This window comes from Mesocricetus auratus, unplaced genomic scaffold (assembly GCF_017639785.1).
Source record: "Mesocricetus auratus isolate SY011 unplaced genomic scaffold, BCM_Maur_2.0 Super-Scaffold_100011, whole genome shotgun sequence".
Classification (NCBI taxonomy): domain Eukaryota; kingdom Metazoa; phylum Chordata; class Mammalia; order Rodentia; family Cricetidae; genus Mesocricetus; species Mesocricetus auratus.
This window is the reverse complement of record NW_024429195.1, coordinates 50,851,411-50,874,746: the sequence shown is the minus strand read 5'-3', so window position 1 is coordinate 50,874,746 and position 23,336 is coordinate 50,851,411. Positions and strand designations below refer to the sequence as shown.

Sequence of the window (23,336 nt, the reverse complement as noted above, 5' to 3'; positions counted from 1 at the left end):
CTACATCATTCTTTGCTCATAAATGTAAGTCCCTGTGTAGTTGCTAATCTAACTTTGTTACTGTATATGTCACATAATTGTCTGAGTGTATAGTGGGAAGAGGCTTGTAATCTGATCTGCCGCCAACTCCTAGCCCACCTATTCTTGGTGACCTTTTTAAGTTTAGTTTGTTTCAATAATCTTGTTCCTGAGTAAGTACAGGGGCAGATGTTTTAAGAAGATCTCATAGCCTCATAAAGAGCTCTCTGACTTCTTTATGTACATCGCAACCTCCAAGACATAAGAGAGACCTTGAAGTAGATAAGGATATTTCCCTCAAAGGGGTAGCATGCACAGGACTTTTCTTGTGGGCAATATTCCCGGGCGAAGGCATAAATGATTCATAAGAAATTTTCCATCAATCCAATATTCCCAAACTGTACGAATATTACAAGTCCCCCAAGTGTGCAACAGGAGGCGATGAAACCAAAGGTGGCATGGCAGCCATCACTCAGCTCAGCTGTGCTGGATCTGTGTCAAGCAGCTGTGCTGGCTTTATGACCTTTCCCATTCCCATCAGATACGACAGCGCCACTTCCCCCACGGCATTGTGAAGCCCCCTGTATGTGCACTGCATCTGTGCAGGTCTTAGAAAAGAATGGATGTTTGTTTATGCTTTTCGGGTGCGTGAGTCTCAGCATCCTGCACCACGGCCCAGTGCTGGTCCTTTTAATTCCCAACTTTAGGGCTTGAACTGAACTACCCAAGGGCCTCAGTTTCCATACAGGTAAGAAGGTCTGACGATGCTTGTTGGGTAAGAAAATGCCTCAAAATGCACTTCGAATGATGTGGACTGCCCACTGTCCATACCACTCCTTATCATATCTCAAAATCCCAAGAGGTACAGTGGAGTGTCTCAGGAAGAGTTCAAGAACCCTGTTTGAGTAACAGTGAAATGGAGGGTTACGGGGTGGCACTGGAAACCTGACACCCGGAGAGGTTAATTAATTTCCAGGAATCAGATGAGTTCCATATTATTTTCTGCAAAGTCCTCGACAAATTTAATTAAAGTAATATTTCTAGGTGAATTAAGACTATGGAGGAGGAAAAAGAATGCTGTTATTTTTTGTGCCTGCATGTACATATCTATACATATAAATTAATGAGTGTCTGTGGGTGTTTGCATTAGTTACTTTTATGCTGCTCTGTCAAAACACCTTGACCATTGAGCTACTTATGAAAGAAAGAGTTTTGGTCTAAGATTGCAGAGCAGTAAGAGCTATCATCAGAGAGAGGCATGACAGGAAGGCAGAGAGGCAGGAGCAGGAAGTTGAGAGATCGCATCTCCTCCATAAAGACAACGTAGAAAGAGCAAACCAGAAGTAGAGTAAAGCGATATAGTCTCAAAACCCACCCTCAGGGACATACTTCCTCCAGCAAAAATATCTGCTAACAGCATCACTAACCGGGAACCAAGTGATTAAACACCCGAGATTATGGGGGAACATTTCTCATTCAAACAATCACAGTACCTAAAGGTAATGCTGGCAACAAGAATTGTTAGGAGAAATTCTGATTTCCCAGTATCTAATTGTTTTGGAATTCTATAGGAAAACAGTGAACATATGTGGGTATCATAAAGGAGAAAAGGGATAGGAAGAAATGGTCTAAGGAAAATCATTTTTATCTAGGATGGTTATGAAAGATAGAGGTAGTTATTTAAAAAAGCTTAAAGGGAAGGGAGAGAAAGGGATAAGGAATCAATCTATCAAACAGATCCTTCATTTCCTGCATACCTAGGTGTCCTGTTAAACACTAAGCAGAATTCCAGCCTTGACAAGTCTACAGCATCAGCTGACTTACCCAGGATTACCAGGATAGGGGCAAAGGGCTGAGTTCTCAAGTAAGAGTGTCCTGACGGCTGACATACCAACCTGTGCCTGTCTATCGAGTCAACTGGACCCCGCCCCACACTTACAGACCTTCGCGTGAGACATGATGTGTACACTCACTCACTCCTCACTCACTCGCTCACTCCTCGCTCACTCGCTCGTTCACTCACTCACTTACTCACTCGCTCACTCACTCACTCACTCGCTCCTCACTCATTCACTCACTCCTCACTCACTCACTCCTCACTCACTCTCTTACTCACTCGCTCACTCACTCACTCGCTCCTCACTCATTCACTCATTCACTCACTCACTCACTTGCTCACTCACTCCTCACTCCTCACTCACTCCTCACTCACTCATTCACTCCTCACTCACTCACTCATTCACTCCTCACTCACTCACTCATTCACTCCTCACTCATTCACTCACTCACTCACTCGCTCGCTCACATCTTGTGTCTCTGATCAGTTTCTGGTTTCAAACAGCCATATCTAGCCTTCCTGCTTCCTTTCTTTAACTCAGAACCCTGTTTTATAAAGGCAATACCAGCCTAGTACCTGAGTTTATAGGACTCATTAGAAACACTCACTAAGGTTTTTTCCTTGATTTGGAGCCAATAGCAGGAATGAGTATCTGTGATGAAAATACTCCAGTAAAACTGCATTTCAACTTACACTTGTCTGTCTGTGTGAAAGCAATGAAGTTTTCTAAGGAATAGATAGAAATATCAAAGTTGTCACTTTTAGATGCTTTTATGAGATCCTGTATTCAAAAGCATCTTCATTTCCCAAAGAAGAACATGAGTCTTTTGCCGAGACTGCAGACCACACTCCGGATTCTTTCTTTAGATCCTTTCCTTCTCAACTCCCACCATCTGGGAGTGAGTTTTGTTTTTATAACACTCTCTTAAAGAGTTCAAATCACTAAGATATTTTTGAGCTAAATGAACCATCAGACTTGCTGAAAATACCTTTGATATGTAGGCTTTGCTTCCTCCTGTGGGTGTTTCTCAGCTGTGTGCTAGACAGTGTCCTTCTTGGAAAGATACTTACTCTCTCTGCTGGAACAAGGCAAATTGACAGTGTAGATGTCCAGACCTACTCTCTCTCCCAAAGCAGAGCACCTACTGCTTTCTCCCCAAGACTCTGACACCAACATTTCTCAATTCCTGTGTCTGCTGGTGAAGCCACTGGCCCCTGGAAATCCCAGGCTGTAAATTCCCTATTAAGAGCATGGTTATTGGGAATACACAGGATATGGAAGGTCATCTCCCTTTTCACATCTGTAGCCACGTGACAGGCAAGTTATAGACCTCTCTGAGCCTCAGCTTTTCTGTTAGTGGGAAATGACAAAGATCACACCTACCCTCAGCACCATGGAGGATTGACAAGTATTTCCATGGGTGTTTATATGAGCTCTAAAGTCCTTGGCTTTGACTGAACTCCATAATCCTCCTGCAGTCTGTCCACCATCCTTCACAGATAAGTATTTACAAATGCCATGGGACAAACTTGTGGACTATTAGTTAAAGATGTGTTACATTCTTTTACACTGTAGAGTATTGACTTAATGATGCAAAGATGTGTGGCATTCTTTTACATTGCACTTGGTTAACTCTGTGAAGATGTGTGGCTTTGCCTGTCTAAAACACCTGATTGGTCTAACAAAGAGCTGAATGGCTAATAGTTAGGCAGGAAAAAGGGTAGGTGGGGCCGGCAGGCAGAGAGGATAAATTGAGAAGAGTGTGGAGGAAGAAAAGAAAAAGGAGAGGAGGACGCCAGGGGCCAGTCACACAGGAACACAGTCACACAGGAACACAATCACACAGGAACACAGTCACACAGGAACACAGTCACACAGGAACACAGTCACACAGGAACACAGGAACACAGGAACACAGGAACACAGTCACACAGGAACACAGTCACACAGTCACACAGGAACACAGGAACACAGGAACACAGGAACACAGGAACACAGTCACACAGGAACACACTCACACAGGCACACAGTCACACAGCCACACAGGAACACAGTCACACAGTCACACAGCCACACAGTCACACAGCCAGCCACCAACCATGGAGTAAGAAGGAAAGAAAGGTATGTAGATCAGAGAAAGTCAAAAGCCCAGAGGCAAAAGATAAACAGGATAATTTAACTCATAAAAAACTAGCTAGAAACAAGCCAAGCTAAGTTCCGGCATTGACAAGTAAGAATAAACCTCTGTGTATTTATTTGGGAGCTGGGTAGCAGGACCCCAAGAGCAAAGAGTAAAAAACCAGCCACACAAACTGCATATAACTGTCTCGGGGTAGACTTTGTGCTGCTCCCCTCCAACGGCCTCCTCTTATTTTCACCCAAATCATCCATGTGCCACCAGAATCACTTCAGCCACGATGTTTCCACTGATCTCTCTGAAGCCCAGTGTGCCTCCTACTTCTCAGTTCCCACAGGACACTGGGATATGCCATTTGCTGCATAATAAACCCACCTTGTGTTGTTTACATAATCCTGAGCCCATAGGAGACTCCAAACATTTATTTATATAATCATTTCCTCTGGAGAACTTGAAAACCTCAAGTAGTTGTTGATGGCTGAGCATCGGAATGGCAAATATATGGCCCGAGTGCTGTCCCACACATGCCCATATTACTATCAGACATCATCAACTGAGTCCAAAAGCACTCAGCAAAGATTCACTTTCCACCCTGTACTTGGGAAGTCATTGCTAATCAATCAAAGATAGAATGAGCTAAATTAATTTTTCATGGTTACTATAGCACACTGTTTATTTGACTTCTTATTTGCAAAGTAGCTAAATAGTAGAGACAGAACTAAAACATACACCTCCCATTTCCATGTTGAATACTGATTTGGTTTACAACAGTTAACTGAAAAAAATCTTTGAGCTATATGAACAGAAAATTAAAATCTGATGATTATAAACATAAAAAATTAACTGATCCCTCTGTCTCTTTTCTTCTCTTTCTATGTGTGTGTGTACGTGTTGTGTGTGTGCATACACACACACATGGCAGCATACATGTGAACCCAAAGGCTCAGTCACAAGATTTTAAGTCAATGTACATAAGTTTCTGATAATTGGAGCCCTTCTCAGGGAATTCAGGATCCTCCCAGACTGAGTCTAGAGTCCAAGGTGAGTCAGAAGGAAGCACGTGGAGCATTGAAGACATAAGTCTCAAAAGAGTGGAATATAATGATAGCTTCTGCCTGTCTTTCGGCTGCCATTTCCATTTAGTAGCTTCATCCTCCAAACCATTGGAGGCAGCCTACTGGTATCCGGCTCAGTTCCAGGAGCAGGGAGACAAAGCATTAGGGAACTAAGGAACTATCCCAAAGTCACAGTACTAGAGAGGGGTAGGAGAAAGATAATGTGTTCTGAAAGGCCACACTATAAACCAGGGACAAGAGGCAGAAACATTGAGATCATTGAGTGACTGCAATAAAAGGAGAAGAACATAGAAAAGTGTGGAAAGAGAGTTTCTGGAAAAGAGGCATTTCAGATCTGATCTTGAGGGTAGCCTGTCTCAACTCCTCATAATGAATAAACAGGACAAAACCAGGCCTGAATTTAAAAGAATATGGGGCCACACTACTCTTCTTTCCCATCTCTATGTTTGTGAGCAGAGCACGGAACAAGTGTAGATAATTTAAAAGGAGAAAGAAGTAGGAAGCAAGAAGTCATCTTGGTTGGGATTAGATGTGGAAGTGGGGGAAATGGCCAGATAGTGTGAACCAGACCCCGAGTTTGAACATGGATACCCTGGGTACACCATCATCCTTGCTTTCCTCTGAAGGACTAGGTGGACATTGTTCCACTTTGTTTAAGCAAAAGGAGCTAGACACCAGGCTGCTGATTTTCATTTAGTGGGGAAGTGTTGGGAGGCTACATAAAAGTTCTAATACTGGACCATGACCCCAGCCCTCACAATCTTCATTCTCAAAAACATTTTTAAAAAATCAGAGCATGAGGGCCCTTGCAGATGGCAGGGGGGGGGGAGAAGAAATTTAACCGTCATTTGAGTTTTAAGTTAAAACAACAGTGGGTCTGTCTGTCTTTCCTTCAGATAGATGCTGAGTGTTGAGTTGAGCCGTGTTTATGATGTCTTATACCTGGGCAGCATGTTTCTTATCAAGAAACATATCATTCATGAGAAATAGCTGTCTATGTAAGATGCCCTACAGTCTTAAGCCTAATGTCTGGGAGTGTGAGTTCCTAGACAGTTAAAGAAAAAAAAATCAATCATTTTCTCTTTGGTTATGCTCTCCTAATTGGGTGTTTAAGATCATTCAGGTGGCCAGAATTAACCTTTTTTTCTGTCAAGGTTAGTTAAGAACTGGTCCACAGGAGTCCCTTGTGTTGTGAACCTCTTTTTTACTAGTTGTTGCATCTAGGTGGCAGCGAGTCAAAGGCTTTGATTGCTGTGTCTTGTTTGGAAGCATTAAAGAAATTTCCTCTGTGTTGACCCTCCTCTCTATGAGCATTGACACCAGTTAGAGTCTACCCCTCGGGGTCTCCATGGCCTACCAGACTAAGAGGACAAGTGACTCAGCAGGGATACAGGCCATTTTGAGACATGATCCCCAGACCACTGGTACCTAATTGACCTTAAAAGGCAAAGTGTTTTCTCATTTCATCCTTCTATCCACAGTATAGGCTTTTAAGGATGGTTATTGAGCACTCAAAAAGCCAGTGATACCAGTAAGGTACTTTTAATGTCTGTGTAATATTCATGTAAGACTTGGATATAAACCAAATGCTTGTAAATGAATCCTGGTTAGACTTATATACTCATTCTTTTAAACCAGTACTTTTAACTTTTACCAGAAAAATTACTTAGCTCCAAGTAAGGGTTTGATAGCACTATATTGAATTTTGACCTTAGATATTTAAAATAACAGATACATAATCTTTAAATCATATTGTGGTGGCTTGAAAGAAAATGCCCCCCCCTAGCGAGTGGCACTATTAGGAGGTCTGGCTTTATTGGAGTAGGTGTAGCCTTGATGGAGAAGGGTGTCACTCTTGGGTAGGCTTTGAGGTCCCCTATGCTCCAACTACACCCAGTGTGGGACACAGTTCACTTCCTGTTTCAGATGAAGATGTAGGACTTTCAACTCCTCCAACACCATGTCTGCCTCCATGCTGCCATGTCCTGCATGACAATAATGAACTAAACGTCCAAAACTTTCCCTTTGTAAGAGTTGCTGTGGCCATGGTGTCTCTTCACAACAATAGAAACCCTACTAACACACATATGTTATAATATATAGTATAATATATGTAATGATATGTGATGATATATGTATGTGTGTGTGTGGGCATGTGTATCATCTTATCATCTTTTATGTACCTGTGTAACTTACTTAGGTCTTAATGACTTGTCTAGATTTTCCAGTTCTACCTTTATTTTTTTGTTGTTTTGTTTGTTTGTTTTCCCCGAGAGAGACAGGATTTCTCTGTGGCTTTGGAGGCTGTCTTGGAACTAGCTCTTGTAGACCAGGCTGGTCTCAAACACACAGAGATCTCTCTGCCTCTGCCTCCAGAGTGCTGGGATTAAAGGTGTGCGCCACCAACATCTGGCCATCTGCCTTTATCTCTAAGAGTCCTAAATGTGTAAGATATTGAAGCCTTTAATAGTAGAATTAATTCTAGACAATGGAACTTCTTCATGTTAGTTAGTTTGTGAAAGAAAGGCTGATGACAAATTGTAGGGAGTTTTGTCCTAAAAGATCTATTTTTTGTTTGTTTATATATTTATATTTGAGGTAAGTTCTCACTATGTAGCCCTGGCTGTCCTTGCAGGATGTAAGAGCAGGCTGACCTTGAACTCTCAGAGCTCTTCATGCCTCTCTATTTCCTGGGATTAAAATCATGTACCATCAACCCCAGCATAAATTTTAGTTTTACTTTTAGAATATAATATAATTCTGGAACATTTTTAAAGTTGGATTATGTGTTTCATCAAGAAGTATTAAGTGTACAAAGGATTGGACTTCATCATAAAATTTTCCTTATGTGTGCATGATCTACTTCAATCACATATACTGTAATTACTGGCCCTTCTGCCTCCAAGGTTGCTTCCTCTTCCTAAAGAGCCCTGCTTGTATTTTCATCTTTTTTAAAATATAGATTTAACACATGAGAGAAAACACAGCATAGTTATCTTTCTTAGTCTTAGCTTAAATTTGCTTTTTAAAGATAAAATGGAAGAAAATCCTAGTCATTACAAAAATAAGCCATAGTGACAAAGCCTTGTTGATATTTTGGTGGGCTTCACTTCGAATATTTTTAAAAAGTAAATTTGCAGTACTGCAATGTTTTAATTATGTGCTACATAATACTTAGCTTTGGCTTTTTCTAACTAATCTCACTTTATATTCATTATGCCAGGTTGCTTTATGATACTGATATTAATCAATGTCAATGGTTGCTAATAAAGTCTGTGATCCGTTAGTCTCAAGTTCAATACAGAAAGGAAAACGAAGATTATCCATTTTTCATTATTGTTCAACACAGATCTTTGAGCCAACTGTCAAGAACACATATGGCTCCCCTGCTGGAAGCTGTCCTTCCTAATTATGGCTTTTCAAACTGTATGTCTAAGACGGGAGAGTCATCGACTTTGAACCCTCTTATGAGCAATGAGCAAAGAATCAGCAAGGTCTACGTTCCAAGTGAAGGAAAGGGGTCCCTTAAGAGATGCAGAAAGGTGACCTGGGTCAGCCAACTCACAGATGGTGCAGTTACCATCTGACAGGCGTTTGGTGGCCCAAATGAACCCAATTGGTCTCATTCCAATTCCTAGATCACAGGTGTGCCTATCACTAAGTAAGAAGGAGATGTCTATAGCTGAAGTTGGCGCTAGTTAAACCTTTGCTGGCAATTCAGCAGAAAGGCTATGAGCCAGTGGCTATGACAGGGCTTGATTTGTACTGGAACATTCAGGGATGATGATGAAACCCTGTGAAAGCATGACTCCCAAACACATATCCACAGCACTGGAATTTCACTCTTGAACACTTGTTTCTCTGTGTGCATGTAGGAGCATGAAGGTCCTTGTGCACGCAGATCAACACTACAGTATCCTGGAATGTTAAACACACATGGTTTGTTCATTCAGATGAAGGGATACATAACCTGTTATCCTCCCAGAATGCTGGGAGAGGGTATGGTTAATAACCTGGTGACTTTTGCACTGTCTGTGTGGGAGGGGACCATACCAGATCCTCATCCAGACCTTTATCATAGGCTGGCTTTCTTAGTCAATCTATAGAAGCCATCTGAACGGCAGATGTGATATGTACTTCACAAAGTGTCTCAATGTAGTCACGTCTGATCTTCATTTAGCTTACTCTGTTCCTCGAGGTCCTTGGGGGGAGATTTATGCAATCATTATTGTGAACATGAGATCGATCGAGTTAGTTATCACCAGGAAAGGTTTTGACAAATTGTGCTGGCTTAAATATGCCTAAAATAAACTGCTCCTGGTCAGACTTCTGAAGCTTGAACCAACACCAGCTACTTAGTCATGCTGAACTAAACTGCCTTCTTGTCTCCCATGGATCATTACTCTGGAGGTGGCAGAGACCCTGCAGGTGCAGTCTATGGATGGGCTAGAATCCTCAGACTCCAGAAAACCAGCCATGGTAGTCAGTTTCCTCTCACTCACAAAATACTGGAGAGAAACAATTTAAAAAGAATAAGGTTTACTCTGACTCATGGTTTCAGTCCATAGTTGGTTGGTCCCATGACTTTGGGCGTGTAGCAGGAAACTACATCATTGTGTGGAAGTACAACAGAAGAGGTCTGTTCTCCCCAAGGTGGCTGAGAAGGTCAAGAAAGGTCGAGGGCTCTAACATCCCCTTCAAGGAGACACTCACAACGATTCTAACTTCACTGCCTGTTCACTGCCAACATCTCCTAATAGGACCACTGCAGCGACCACATCTTCATCCTCTGGGAGTTATTTCTTTTGAGGGAGGTTTTTTTGTTTGTTTGAGATAGGGTTTCTCTGTGTAACTGCCCTGGCTGTCCTCCCTTTGTAGATCAGGCTGTTCCTGATCTACCTGCCTGCCTGCCTGTCTTCAGAATGTTGTGGTTAAAGGCATGCACCACCACTGCCCAGCAGGGGAGGTGTTCAGGAGGATCTCATTCTGCATCTCATACTGGCCCCAAACCCATAGCAATCTTCCTTCCTGGGCCTCCCAAGTGCTAAGATGAGCCACCACCATGCTAGGTTCTTTCACACTCACTTAAGATCTAAACCCTAACAGCCAGATAGGGAACAGTCATCCGGCCCTCCCCCAGCTAAAAAGTAAATATGTGATTAGCTGTATTTCCAACTCAGTTGTCACCTCTTCCATGACACCTTGCTCTGACTAGTCTCTTATCAGCTGTCTGTCTGTCTGTCTGTCTGTCTGTCTGTCTATTACCAACCGGGGATTCTGTCTGGCTGGGCTATTACACAATTTTATAGTTCCACATATCTAGGCAAGTACCTGGGCTATTGCCTTGGAAGCACCGGCTTCCTGTTCCAAGACCATGGAAGAGACTCCAGGATTTTTTCTACTTCCTCGAGTCTTCAGGACAAGCCCCAGTCTTTCCATTGAGTTTTTACTGAATCAAAGAAACCAAATATGCGAGTAGAGAAAAGGAAGACCTCAGAACTGAGCAGGTGGAGAGGTCGTCAGTCTGTCGTGGCTGTGGCAGCCCTAACTGATGTCATGGAAAAGCTGCAGAAGCTGTGATGCTTTTCAAAGATGTCAATAAATCAGGTGCAGCACATGGTGCTTGCCCTGTGGCCTGTCCTGGAGCAGGACTATAACTTGAGTGCAGCATCTCCCTTCTCCCGTGCACAGTTCCAGGTGGAGATTCGGTTGTGAGCCAACATCGGCTCACCCTCCCTCCATGCTAGGGAGCACAACCCTCCACACCAGGAAGCAAGAGAATACCCAGGAGCTGGGTAGCAATGATGGGAGCATGGGACACAGCTGCAGGGGAAGAGTCGGCCTAAGAGAGCTCTGAAATAGGAGAGGCAGGAACGATTTTTACCATCCTTCATCCTCCCACCTCCTAGCTAGGCTTCCCTGATGTTTACATCAGAAGGCCTTAGGAACCAGTCAGAAAATCCTCTTAAACTGTCACCTAAGGGAACCACGTTTAACTTCTCTAAGCCTCAGCTTTTCTCTCTTAAAATGGCTAATGCAATGCTTTAGAAATCTGGTGAACGCCGGGCATTGGTGGTGCATGCCTTTAATCCCAGCACTCGGGAGGCAGAGGCAGGCAGATCTCTGTGAGTTCCAGGCCAGCCTGGTCTACAGAGCGAGTTCCAAGACAGCCTCTAAAAACAATACAGAGAAACCCTGTCTCGAAAAACAAAAAACAAAAAAGAGAAATCTGGTGAACACATCTTCATTGAGAAAAATGTAAGCATTTTCATACATAGACGAGAGTTCTCATTACACTCATACATTCCAGGAAGAATATTGACCAAAGAGGATGGGATTTTTGAGTCACTCACCTTGCTGAAAGGGGCTGTGGTGTGTGGTGGAACCTAAGGTTCCCAGATCATTTACCTGGAAATATTGCCACAGATGACTGAGCACGGCTGAGTGTTGTGTAAGTACTGGATGGCTTTGGATAGTCCTATCAATACGCCGATTCGGATGTGCCAGGAAAGTGGGGCCGTGTTATCCTAAAAAACAAACAAAAGAACCCAAGAGGAGTTGGTTTGCTGTATTTTCTTGGTGCAAATTACCTGTATACCACTATGTGGGTGGGTATACCACGGTGGTAGAGGCCAAGCGGAGTGAGAGGGGAATCACTATTTCAGTTTGCTGCAACCTACTTTTAATTCCAAATGGGTTTTCCTCATGCTTCTAGGGAAGTGGGTTTCAACCTGTGGAATGCGACCCCCACAGGGCTCACCTAATCCTGCATATCAGATATTTACACTACAATTTGTAACAGGAGCAACATTACAGTTACCAAGTAGCAACGAAATAATGTTATGGTTGGGGTCACCACAACATGAGGAACTGTATTAAAGGGTCGTAGCATTAGGATTGTTGAGAACCATTAGCCTAGGGAAATATCCAACAATTTTTAACATTAGTTTATTCAGACTGTAGCCGGTGGGCTGAGAGTACAGTCCAGCAATAGGATACTTGCTTAGCATGCATAAGACCCTGGTTTTGGTTGGCCCAGTCCTGTGCCCACCTAAACACCACGTGCTGAGAGAAGTCGAGACTCACTGTTATAAACTCACTGTAAATATCTGGCAATATTACACAGAACCCAGAAACTCATGTGCTCAGGCAGCCTTCTAGAAGTAAGAAATCAATTTCCGGAGAGGTCCTCTGCTTCCTGAATCTCCCCCCCCCCCCAGTGTGTGCTCACCTCACTGTCAGCTCCCTCCAGAGTCAACAGCTCCCCTTTACCCCAGGCTTTAGCAGGCCAAAGGACCTGAGAGAATGGTAGCCGTGACTTACTGTACACTGCAGTCTGTCAAAAAGCGTCCCGTTGCTCATATATGGATGAACCAGGCAGAGCTTCTCCATCTCAGTGAAATATGCAGTCAACTCTAGTATGTGGGGATGATGGAACCTTGAACCAGAAGGTTTGAAACCGTCAATCCCATCACTCAAATAGAAGGTGAATGAGACTCTGATTAGGAGCAGTGGGAAACAGTTCTCATAGGAGACTAAGTTAGGCCTAGAGACAAGTAGTTTCATGGGAAGTTCCAACAAGTGCTAGCTTCACCCCTTTTAGCTGACTGCAGCATGTAAATAAAAACAATATATTAAAACAGAAGGCAGGACATTTAAGGAAGCATTGATTTCTTAAAGTTTGGGATCCTGGGAACTTCATACAAAAAGGAAAGCATGATTCCATCTTCAGTTATTTTTGCTGATATGAAACAGTGTCATATCTTTATTGTGTTAAGCAAATAATGACGACGTAACTGTGATCTAGCTGGTTAAGGATACAAAGCAAGTAACTCACAAATGCACAGGGTTAGAGAAGACTGTCTTCGCTCATCCATTAACAGGCCTTTGCTGCATCAGGTGCTGGGTGAAACCCCACTGACAAACTCTTTCAGCTATTCGACTCTTTACAAAGCTTGCATTGTTATCTAAAATCCACATAATAGTAGCTTAAAGTATAAAACTATGACACTGACCTTGAATTACATATTTCTACATTAATATACTATGTAACTCTTAGGCTCTTATACCAATCAGTTACTGACCAATTAACCAGAATAAACGCTAACCCTTGGATACTGTTGCTTTATGGAGATCAGTACACTCCAGATGTGACGATTAAACTTCTCTGTTGACTTGATTAGATTAGAATCACCACGGGGAAAGCACTGCTTTTGGGCAGAACTATCTCATGGACTAGAGTCCAGAAACTACGAAAAAGAACAAGGCAAGCAGACCACAAGAACTCATCTCTGTGTGCTTTCAGACTGTGGACTCAATAAGGCCAATCACCCTGCAATCCTACCACTGTGACTTCCTGCTGTGATGAATTGTACTCTCAAACCATTAGCCAGAAAAATCTTCAATTATTTAAGACCTTTTTGTCAGGTGTCTTGTCATAGTAGCAACTAAAGTACTAATGGCCCAGGTAACTGCAAAATGTGCAATATGCAAAGACTATGAGCTCAGTTTAATATAATGAATACATACTATATCTTGGGCATAGTTGGGAACATTAAAATAAATGAAGCTGTTAAAAATGTTCTACTTATAAAGGTCTATAATTTGCTTCTTTTGTAGCAAATTTCCTACAAACATAACAAATATACTCTCTTACATACACATGTATAGATTTACAATTTATATACATTTATCTGGCATTACAGGGGTGGTGGTGGCTACTTTATTTCTCTTGCCTCAAATGAGCTAATGTCTGTGTGTGTATATCTGTATCTATAAACACATATATAAATAACATGGAAAGACTTACATTTTAAAACATGTCAAAAATAAGATCCCTATACTTTATTATAATTCAGATTGTACAATGGAAAAGAGTGGGCTAGTAATAAATTGAGGAGGCATGTCAAGTTGCTTAAACAGGTAATCTGTACCACTGGCTGGCTGGTTCTCCTGCAGCCTAAAATAATGCAGAGAAAAACATCTTTTGGAAAGCAGTAGGTAGGAGACATCATAGAGGCAAGGCATCCCATGATTCTCAGTTCTCTTGTTTTTATTTTTTAATTTTAATTTTATTTCATGCAAGTGTGTTTTGCCTGCAAGTATGTCTGTTCACCCTTTATTTGCTTGATGCCTGTAGAGGCCAGAAGAGGGAACCTGATTCCCTGGAACTGGAGTCATCATAGATGGTTGTGAGCTGATATGTGGATACTGGGAATCAAACCTGGGGCCTCTGCAAGAGCACCTGGTGCTCTTAACTGCTGAGCCTTTTCTCCAGCCCCACAATTCCCTTAGTTTTCAACATTTGATCAAGTAGAAAAAAAACCTGGCTCGCTCAGATGTCAGTGAGGAATGGACATAGAAAGACAGTTGGGATTACTACTTTTGAGTCTATAAATTCATGCCACTGATAATTTCCCTAGCAATTTTTAAGTCTACAAGAATTTTAAGTTATATAGACCAAGATCAGCAAATCTGATACTAACTGAAATCAATTCAGAAAACATTTCCAAATAGCCACCGTTGGCAAAACAATACAAGTCTACATGGTGAGACACAGCAGACAGACTTGAAGGATGCACAAACCTGGGCTTGTGTCCCTGACTTTATATCAGCTGTGTAAAGGCGGTCAGGTTATTTCAACTCTCTGAGAAGGTGTCTGTAACTAAACTCAGGAGCTGAGACACCTACATCTTGCCAGGTGTAGCAAGCACTCAGGAAGCAGACAGATCTCTGAGCTCCATCCCAGCCTGGTTTATAGAACAAGTTCCAGGACTACATAGAGAAACCCTGTCTCCAAAACTAAAACCAAATAAACAAACAAAAAAGTAGGGGGTGGGAAGAGTTCTAATGGGTTAAAATAGAAAAGAAAGCTCAAAGTTAGGTGGATAGGGCGGTGAAGACAGAGAGGGTATTCCTGAGAGGAATGAGGAAATGGCAGTAATATGATCAAAGACCTTGTATGAACTCTCAGAGACTTAAAATACTGTTTTTATAAGACCACATCCCCTGATGAAGTAGAAGTATATCCTTGGGACTCAAGAATGGCAGAACACGCACAAAGTGACCAATAACATCCACATTATCCAGGTGAAGGTAAAAATGTCACGTGATCATCTCAACAGATGCAGGAAAAGCATTTTTCAAAATTAGAAGCCCTTCAAGATCGAACTCTCAATGAATTGTGGGGAGAATGCACCTCAATACAATAAATGCTGTTTACCATAAACTCATAACTAATGACAACTCACTAGGACAAGCGTATTTTCCTCAAGGAGTGGAAATGAGATGTGGGGGCCCATACCCACTTCTATGTAGCATTGCACTGCAAATCCAAGCTAGAGAAAGTAGGCAAAAAACCCCAAACAAACAAAAACAAAACAAAACAACAACAACAAAAAGGCGTCTGAGGTAGGAAGGAGACAGTTAAATTGTCTCACTTTGCTTGTTACGTGATCTTATTTGTAGAAAACTTGAAAGACTCTACCAAAAAAATGGCTAGCACTAATGAATTCGCTAAATTCTCCCAATACAAAATCAGCGTATAAAATCAATGTTATTTCTCTACATTCACAATGAGTTACCTGAATAAAGAATGAGGAAAACTGTCTGTTCCTAAGACATCAGGAAGAATAAAATACTAAGGAATAAATTTAACCACAGAGATTAAATGATCTGTACACTTAAAACTACATTAGTAAGAGAATTACAGACACAAGCAATTGGGAACATACATCTGGCATTGTGCATTGCAAGAATTAATCCTGCCAAATTGTCCAAGCTACCCAAAGTAAGTGGCAGATTTTATGTTATCCCTACCAAAACTACAACATTTTTTCACTATAAGAGAAATCCTAAACCCATATGAAACCATGAAAGACTTCAAACAGTCAATGTAATGTGAGAAAGCAGAGCCCCCATTTAAAGTAGCATGCCAATGCTTTAGTAATCAAATCAGCATGCATTGTCAGAAAGCAGTCCCACCCATTAGTGGCACAGAAGGGAGACTCCAAAAATAACCCAATCCGTGCATACATCATTAACTAAAACCCTGACTAGGAGGTGAAAAATACACAAAGGGAAAGAAACATCTCTTCAATGAATGGTACTAGGGAAAGAGGTAGGGGAAAAATGAGTCTTAAAACACAAATAAAAATTGCCTTGATTGATACATCAGAAATTAAATAAAAGATCTGACAACATTTGGGACCCTAAAACAAAATTTCTTTAACATTGGTATTAGCAATGTTCTTTTTTCTTTTTTGATATTGTACATCATTCTTGGGTTAAAAAAAAAGATGATTCCGGGCAGTGGTGACACATGCCTTTAATCCCAGCACTCGGGAGGCAGAGGCAGGCGGATCTCTGTGAGTTCGAGGCCGGGCTAGACCGACAGCCTCCAAAACAATACAGAGAAACCCTGTCTCTGAGGGGATAACGGGGGGGGGGGGAGGGAGGGCACGGGAGGAAGGGAGGGAATGGGAAAGGGACCTGGAACTGATTTGTGAAGCAACCTTGTTTCTTATCTAAATTTAAACTGGAAATAAAAAAAAAAGATGAGACATTTAAACCTCTCAACAGAAGAAAGGTAACCTTAGAATAGAATATGACAGCAAGAAGCAGAGTGAACTGTGTGCTATGTCACCTTTTGTGTGGAAGGATGAAAATAAGAAGCCAAAATGTATTTGTGTGTGTGACAGACCTTCAAGAATATATACAGAAAGCTGGTAATGAGATTGCCTTTGGGAAAAAGAAATCAGCTGGGTAGTGAGGGAAGGTGGTTTAGAAATTTACCTCTTGTGCTTCTTAGATTTTGAGATGTCTGAATCTTACCTTCATAAATAAATAAGTGAAACCGTAGAAATCTATTATTACATAATCTGGATTGAATGTACGTTATCGGCCACTAATATTACCTTCAATTCTAGTCCTTGGCCCTAGCTATAAAAGGGACAGGATGCAGCATAATGCTTCTCTCCCTACTTTCCTCTCCTCCCCATCTCACATATCTGCTCCAAAAACACCAGGGCAAAGCATCTTCTATTTGTAAGGAGAGGTGAGTTCCCCAGGGTTAGAGGCCTCCAGTGGGCCTCCAGCTGCACTTACGAAGAAGTTACATAAACATGAACTCATTTCAATTTGGCATCCCGGGACTCCCAGATTCATGAATGAATTCCCAGGAAAATCATACACATGTCAAAAGCCCTTGATTTCTTTGTCTAAAGCTCGTTTCTGAAGAGAGCCACTCGGATGAAACAGTCTCTCAACTGGAACATCTCTGAGGAAGGGGAAGGGGACACACGTGCCATGCTAAGAATTACTATTCAGCAGTATTAGTCACACACAATTTAACCTGCTTCCTTGAGACAATCTCTTGTTTCAATATGTCCAAATGAATCATGGAAGTGCTCTATTTTGAAATTTCTTTTAAGGGATACACAAAAGCAGATGTCGAAAGTGTACCCAATGTTCTTAACATCCAACCCACACTAATTAAATGCCAGCCATGCCAATACTGCTGTAAGATCCATGATGAACAAAATGAACTCACAGGAGTAAAACTTCCAGTTCTGATAGAAATCTCTTCCAGTGCTTCTTAAACTGCATTTTTTTCTCCTGAATGGTATATAAGAAAGAGAAAGAAAAGGATTTAGGAGCTATCTCTCTACTTCTGAGCATCTTTGTCTAGGGAGAGTTTCCCCGTTTGATACAGTTGAGTCCTCACTCTCAAGCCCCCCAGGGAGAGAATCCTTAGCATTCCTCAGATTTTCAAAACATTTTAACTCCTAAACAAGACTTAAAACTACTACTCTTGAGTTGAAAGTTTTCCTGCAATCTGCCATGTTGCAAATCTCATATTCAAACAAACCAGTTTCAGACATTTACACAAATTCTAAAGAATTATGTATTCATGGAAAATTCCACAATGATAACAGCTCCTCACTGATCAAACACACACACACACACACACACACACACACACACACACACACACACACACACTATGTTACCCGTATTCTTTGCCAACTTCCACTGATTAAGCAATTAAGAATTGGCTCATTTGCATATGTCTATTCAAATTTATTTTTGCATTAATTTTGAAAAGATGTGCCTACTATCAAAACAAATTATAACTTTTTACTACAAAGTTTTAAATCTAGACAAGTGGTGCAGACCTTTAATTTCACTGTTTAGAGGGCAGATACATTTCTGTGAGATTAAGGCTAGCCCAGGTCTACACAAGAAATCTGTCTAATCATCATGACCACCACCATCACCATCATCATCACTACCATCATCATCATCATCTTCTAGCCAAAATCTAGGCACACAGGAATTGAATAAATTAATAACTTCAACAACATTGTTCTGAGCACTTGGGTAGTAGATGGCATGTCCTTGGTGTCTTCAATGTTGTGTCACTGTACATTCCTGGATCTCAAGTTCCTTGCTTCTACCATTAAAATGTTGCATTGAGATGCTCCTAGGTCCTAGCTAGAAGCTCCTCATTTGCAGCTTGCTAGAATCAACTGTTTAGAGCTCTATTGCCATAGAAATCCAAGGAGAATTCTGGGTACAACTGTCCAAGCTGAATTAAAAGCAATTAACCTGGCTAGTTAATCCTTTCCAATGACTACTTCATTGCAGCCTACATTTTGTAAATCTTTACTGAAGGTTTTGTTTGTTTGTTTGTTATCAGTTTTAATATATTAAATAAAGACACTCCTGGTTGTGCCTCTGTAAACCTGGCACTTCTGAACAAAACACTTCATGTGGGTTGGGCACAGCTAGGGAACACTAGCCCTCCCACTGAGCTGCTGCCTAGACCGGCCAAATCCAAACCAACAATTGTAAGATGATGTCCGGGTGACTGGGAGTACAATGGAGTTGAGAAACACAGATATGACCACCTGATAGAATGTTCCACTTTGGGTACTTTGAGAAATAGCATTAAAGGCACCATCCCAATGTTTCTAAATGCATCCCTTTAGGAAAGCATGTAGTTAATTAATTAAGGGGCCTTGCATGATTATGTCTTCCATTTGCCTATGTGTGTTGGGTTAAAAAAAAAAGAGGTGGGGGAAAAAGATGGGGGGGGGGCAAAAGCCCTGCACTTCCACTTGCCGTCTTAAGAGGGAGCTATACTGTAGGGCCACCAGGTACAACAGGACTTCATACTGTTAAATTCTTGAAAATGACCTGTATGGTCTTCCTTTAAGCCACTCATCAAACACCCATTGAACAAATACTGATGATAGCCCTGTAATAAGTCTCTGGGATGCACAAAGAGATCAGAGTTCTCAAGAGAAAGCGTGTTACTCCAGTTGAAAGTGCAGTTGAAGACTTTGTTATGAGGCAATGAGGCAGTGATGTTGTGACTTAGTTGGGTCACTGAAACCATGCTAGACGGTGGGATACAACCAAGAAAGGAAAAAAAGGGAGACCCAGAGGCAAGAACATGCCACCCCAAAGTCAGTCTAGTGAAAAATTCCAGAAGAGCCTGCACATTTGGTAGCCACTGCAGAGAGAAGACTAGAGAGATCCTTCAGGGAGGTGGCCTTAGGGTTCAACCAAGAGAGAGTGTGCCAGTGGGGCCAGTGACTCGTTGACAGTTTTAAAAACTGGCTTCAACTGTGTCCTAAGGGCCAATATTCTAACGTCTTGAATGGCTTTACAATCTGATTTTCTTCAGTAGATAGCTGGTCTCAGGAATCTCAATGTGTCTGTATGAGATTACTGACACAAAATGGAATTTAAGGACATTGAAGAACTCAATTACATAAAATGTCTGAAACGTAAGCTACAAGCAGGAATCAGTCTAGACTCCATCTGTCCTGTACCTCCCAAACCTTGCCACCAGTTTTGGTCCACTTCATTTTACTCCCTCTTACCTTCCCCAGTGACTTTGTCTCAGCTTATGTAACAGTTCTCAGCACCAGTTACATAGAGGAAACTTTTACAAAAATGTGTTGTGTCTCAGCAATGACCAGCATGACATGATAACCCTGAGGGCACAGTAGTGAATACTTGGTGGTAATCAACAACTTTCTAATTGGATTGGACTTAAGACCTGCTCAACAGAGGGTGAGAAACCATGCCCAGTAATGGAAACCTAGCCAACTGCCCAGAACTAGTGAAGTTACAGCTCTTGGAGGAGAACCTACAATCATCACTTTACCAAATCAGTAAATCCTTGCCTGCATTCTAAACATTTGTCCTTATAGCCACAGCTAAGTATAGTTCTCACCCCTCATCAAGGAAACCTCTCTTTCCGACAGATGGGGACCATTGTAGAAAAACCCAATCAGTCAAAATGCAAAGCCCAATTCCAATGGATACATCTACAAAACAATTACTGCACTCAAGGCTCAGGAAATATTCAGCAGTTAGGAGCACATACTGTTCTTGCAGAGGACTGGAATTCATGTCCCAGTGTCCAATGTCCATATCTACCAGGTGGCTAACAACTGCCTAAGACTCTAAATGAGGAGGATCCAAAGCCTCTGGCCTCCTCAGATAGACACACACACACAATTATTTATTCATATATATATATATACATACATATTATGCAATATATATTTATTGTGTGTATATGTATATATACTATATAGTATATGTATGTATATACACACAATATAGTATACTATATATAGTATATATAATACATAGTATATATGTATAATACACATACATACATATATGTATAATACATATAGTAGGTTATAGGGCCTTGTATCACTGGGGCCGTGTTCTAGAAGACTATGCCCTGGCCCTGGCTTCCTGTGCCCCTTTCTTGGCCATCATGAGCTGAGCAGCTGCCCTCTACCCAGTTCTATTAGAGTGTTCTATCTCACCACAGGCCAGAGCACAAGAGCACCAACTGAGCTCTGACTGAAACCCCTCCAGCCATAGCCAGAAAAGCCTTTCTGGCTTCAACTTAACTCTTGCAGGTATCTGTGGCAATGCTGGAAAACTGACGTAGTCCTGCTGGTGCCTCTTCTCTCTCACCTTCCTGAGCTCTGATAAAAGATCGTCCATAAACGTGCTCACATGTAGCATACATAGCTCTGCGGTTGTGGGAGAGGACACTACTGGGACTAAGCAAGTGTGCACAAGCTGATCCTCCCCTCTTTGTTTTAGAAAAGGTCACATTGTGTAGCCTTAGCTTGCCTGGAAATTTCTTTGTAGACCAGGCTGGCTTTGAGCTCACAGAAATCTGCTTGCCTCTGCCCCCCTGCTCTGGAGATTAAGGCCATAACGCCCAGCCAATCTGCTCTTCATTGAAGCTCCTGGGGCCATGGATGGCTTTTAGAAAAGCCTTTCTCATGCAACACATCTGGGGATGAGAGGTTTTGCTTCCCCTTTAGGACAGGCATTCACACCATTTCTCAGCCTTAACCCTACCCCAAGGTCATACATCTCACTTGCATTAGTGAAATTTTATTTTCAAATATATACCCCTTCAATGTTAGTGAAAAAGGCACATTTTTAATATGAAATAGGAGCAAACAAGTAGAATTGATGTCCATTATAGTAATTCGTTCCGTACCTGTTTAAATAATTTAACAGCATATGTTTGGTTTTGAATCTCCACTTTGTATACTTCAAATATCTCCCCTTCTCCAATTAGGAAGTCTTTGTGGAAATGGTTGGTGCCTTCTATGATATTTTGGAAGCTGATAGAGGGTTTATGCAGTATTCCTTAGGGGGGAAGAAAGGGGGAGACAATGAGCCATCTCTTCTCTTCTAAGAACCAACATCACTGTTACAACTAGGGCGTATATATTGAAAACACATCATCAGGGCAGAAGGCCTGGGAGCAAGCCCTAGGAGGCCACAGTGAAGCCCACAAGTGTCCTTTGGGCATTTGCTTGGGTCTGGTTCTCATCCCTCAATACAGCATGGGGCTTCTGAGGTGCCTGAATGGCAGCATGATTTTTATCTTCAGAGATTAACTGAAGAAGTTTAGCTGAGGCCATGAATCGAGAAATAAGTTTGTCCTTCGGTTGACACCTTGCTTTTGACCTAGTGGACTCTCGGGATGACTAAACAGTGCTCCCCCAGCATTGCTAATAGAGAAGCTTTCCGTCAGCCACAGCCTCTAACCACCTAGCTGGTTTCTTCAGAGTAAGTGAAGATCACCCATAGTAGGTGCTTGGTGAAGATATTTAAAGATAACCCAATGCAGATTGAAAAGAGAGGGCCTAGAGGTGCGACTCAGCCGCAGACAGCTGGCTGAGCACTCCGGAAGTTCAAGACCCAGAGCTACAAGGATGAACATAAAAAATAAAAAAGCACAGCTGATTCACTGATGTGTTTTATAAAGACAACTTCGGCCAATGGATCCTTACATAACAATGTCATCCACTACAACTATGTGTCTATCAAATTTTAAAATATTTAATATCGGGAGGGCATGGGAGGAAGAGAGGGATAGGGAGAGGGACTGGAACTGACTTGTGAAGCAACCTTGTTTCTAATCTAAATTTAAACTTAAAAATAAATAATAAAAATATTTAATATCTATGAAAATGCTATATTAAATTGGAGTACAAACAGTATGATTATTTATTATTTCCCCTGCAAACTCACTAATATGAGAGTGTGATTTAATTAAATTGAGATGTAATTGCTTTTGTTTTTCTTTTTTTTTTTTTACCTTTTTCATTATGTTCAGGAACAAAAACATTATCCGCTGTGATATTGGTTGACTCCTGAAAGAAGAAATATATACTAAGTAATTCCACTTTCTAAGTCTAGGAAAAGCAGAGCCCTGACAGAAATGGATAGCTCCCTGTGAGACTATTCACTGCCACAGAGCAAAGTCTAATTTAGAAGAAAGCTAGAGTAAACCCAGCTCACTTCACCCAATAGTATCCATTTCCTTGTAGACACGGTGTCCACGTCCACTGGGGCAGCAAAGTATGAGGGCCACAGTCAGTTATATTACAGTCAATTTTAAATGGATTGCAATGCTTTTTTAAAAAGTCACTAATGATTTGCTGTAAGAAAAAGAAAAACTAGCAACTGCATACAACATCAAACAGAAAAAGGAAATTAAGAGCTGAGTTAGGATGAGTGAGAAACTCACAGCTCCTTAGTAGTTCTAAGTCTCCGTTCCTGGAGGTCCTGGAAGGAGACAATGCTTACTCCTCACATGCTTACAGACCTCAACTAAATACAGACAAAAGGAGAGGCAATGCTTTCCTAGAGTCACACACTGCCTGTGCGTCCAGCATCTTTCCGCCAGAGCATTCAATCTCT

General features: G+C 41.6%; 1 protein-coding gene across 1 annotated transcript in view; it reads right to left on the bottom strand.

Moving 5' to 3' along the window:
* Positions 1-23,336, bottom strand: part of Irak3 (interleukin 1 receptor associated kinase 3) — a 55,624-nt gene that overhangs the window by 11,892 nt on the left and 20,396 nt on the right. The window contains exons 4-8 of the mRNA XM_040754811.1: positions 22,732-22,786; positions 21,622-21,773; positions 17,620-17,684; positions 12,393-12,507; positions 11,478-11,596 (exon numbers count right to left, since the gene is read on the bottom strand). Of these exons, the coding sequence (XP_040610745.1) occupies positions 11,478-11,596; positions 12,393-12,507; positions 17,620-17,684; positions 21,622-21,773; positions 22,732-22,786 (506 nt within the window). The remainder of the gene's footprint in view (positions 1-11,477; positions 11,597-12,392; positions 12,508-17,619; positions 17,685-21,621; positions 21,774-22,731; positions 22,787-23,336) is intronic.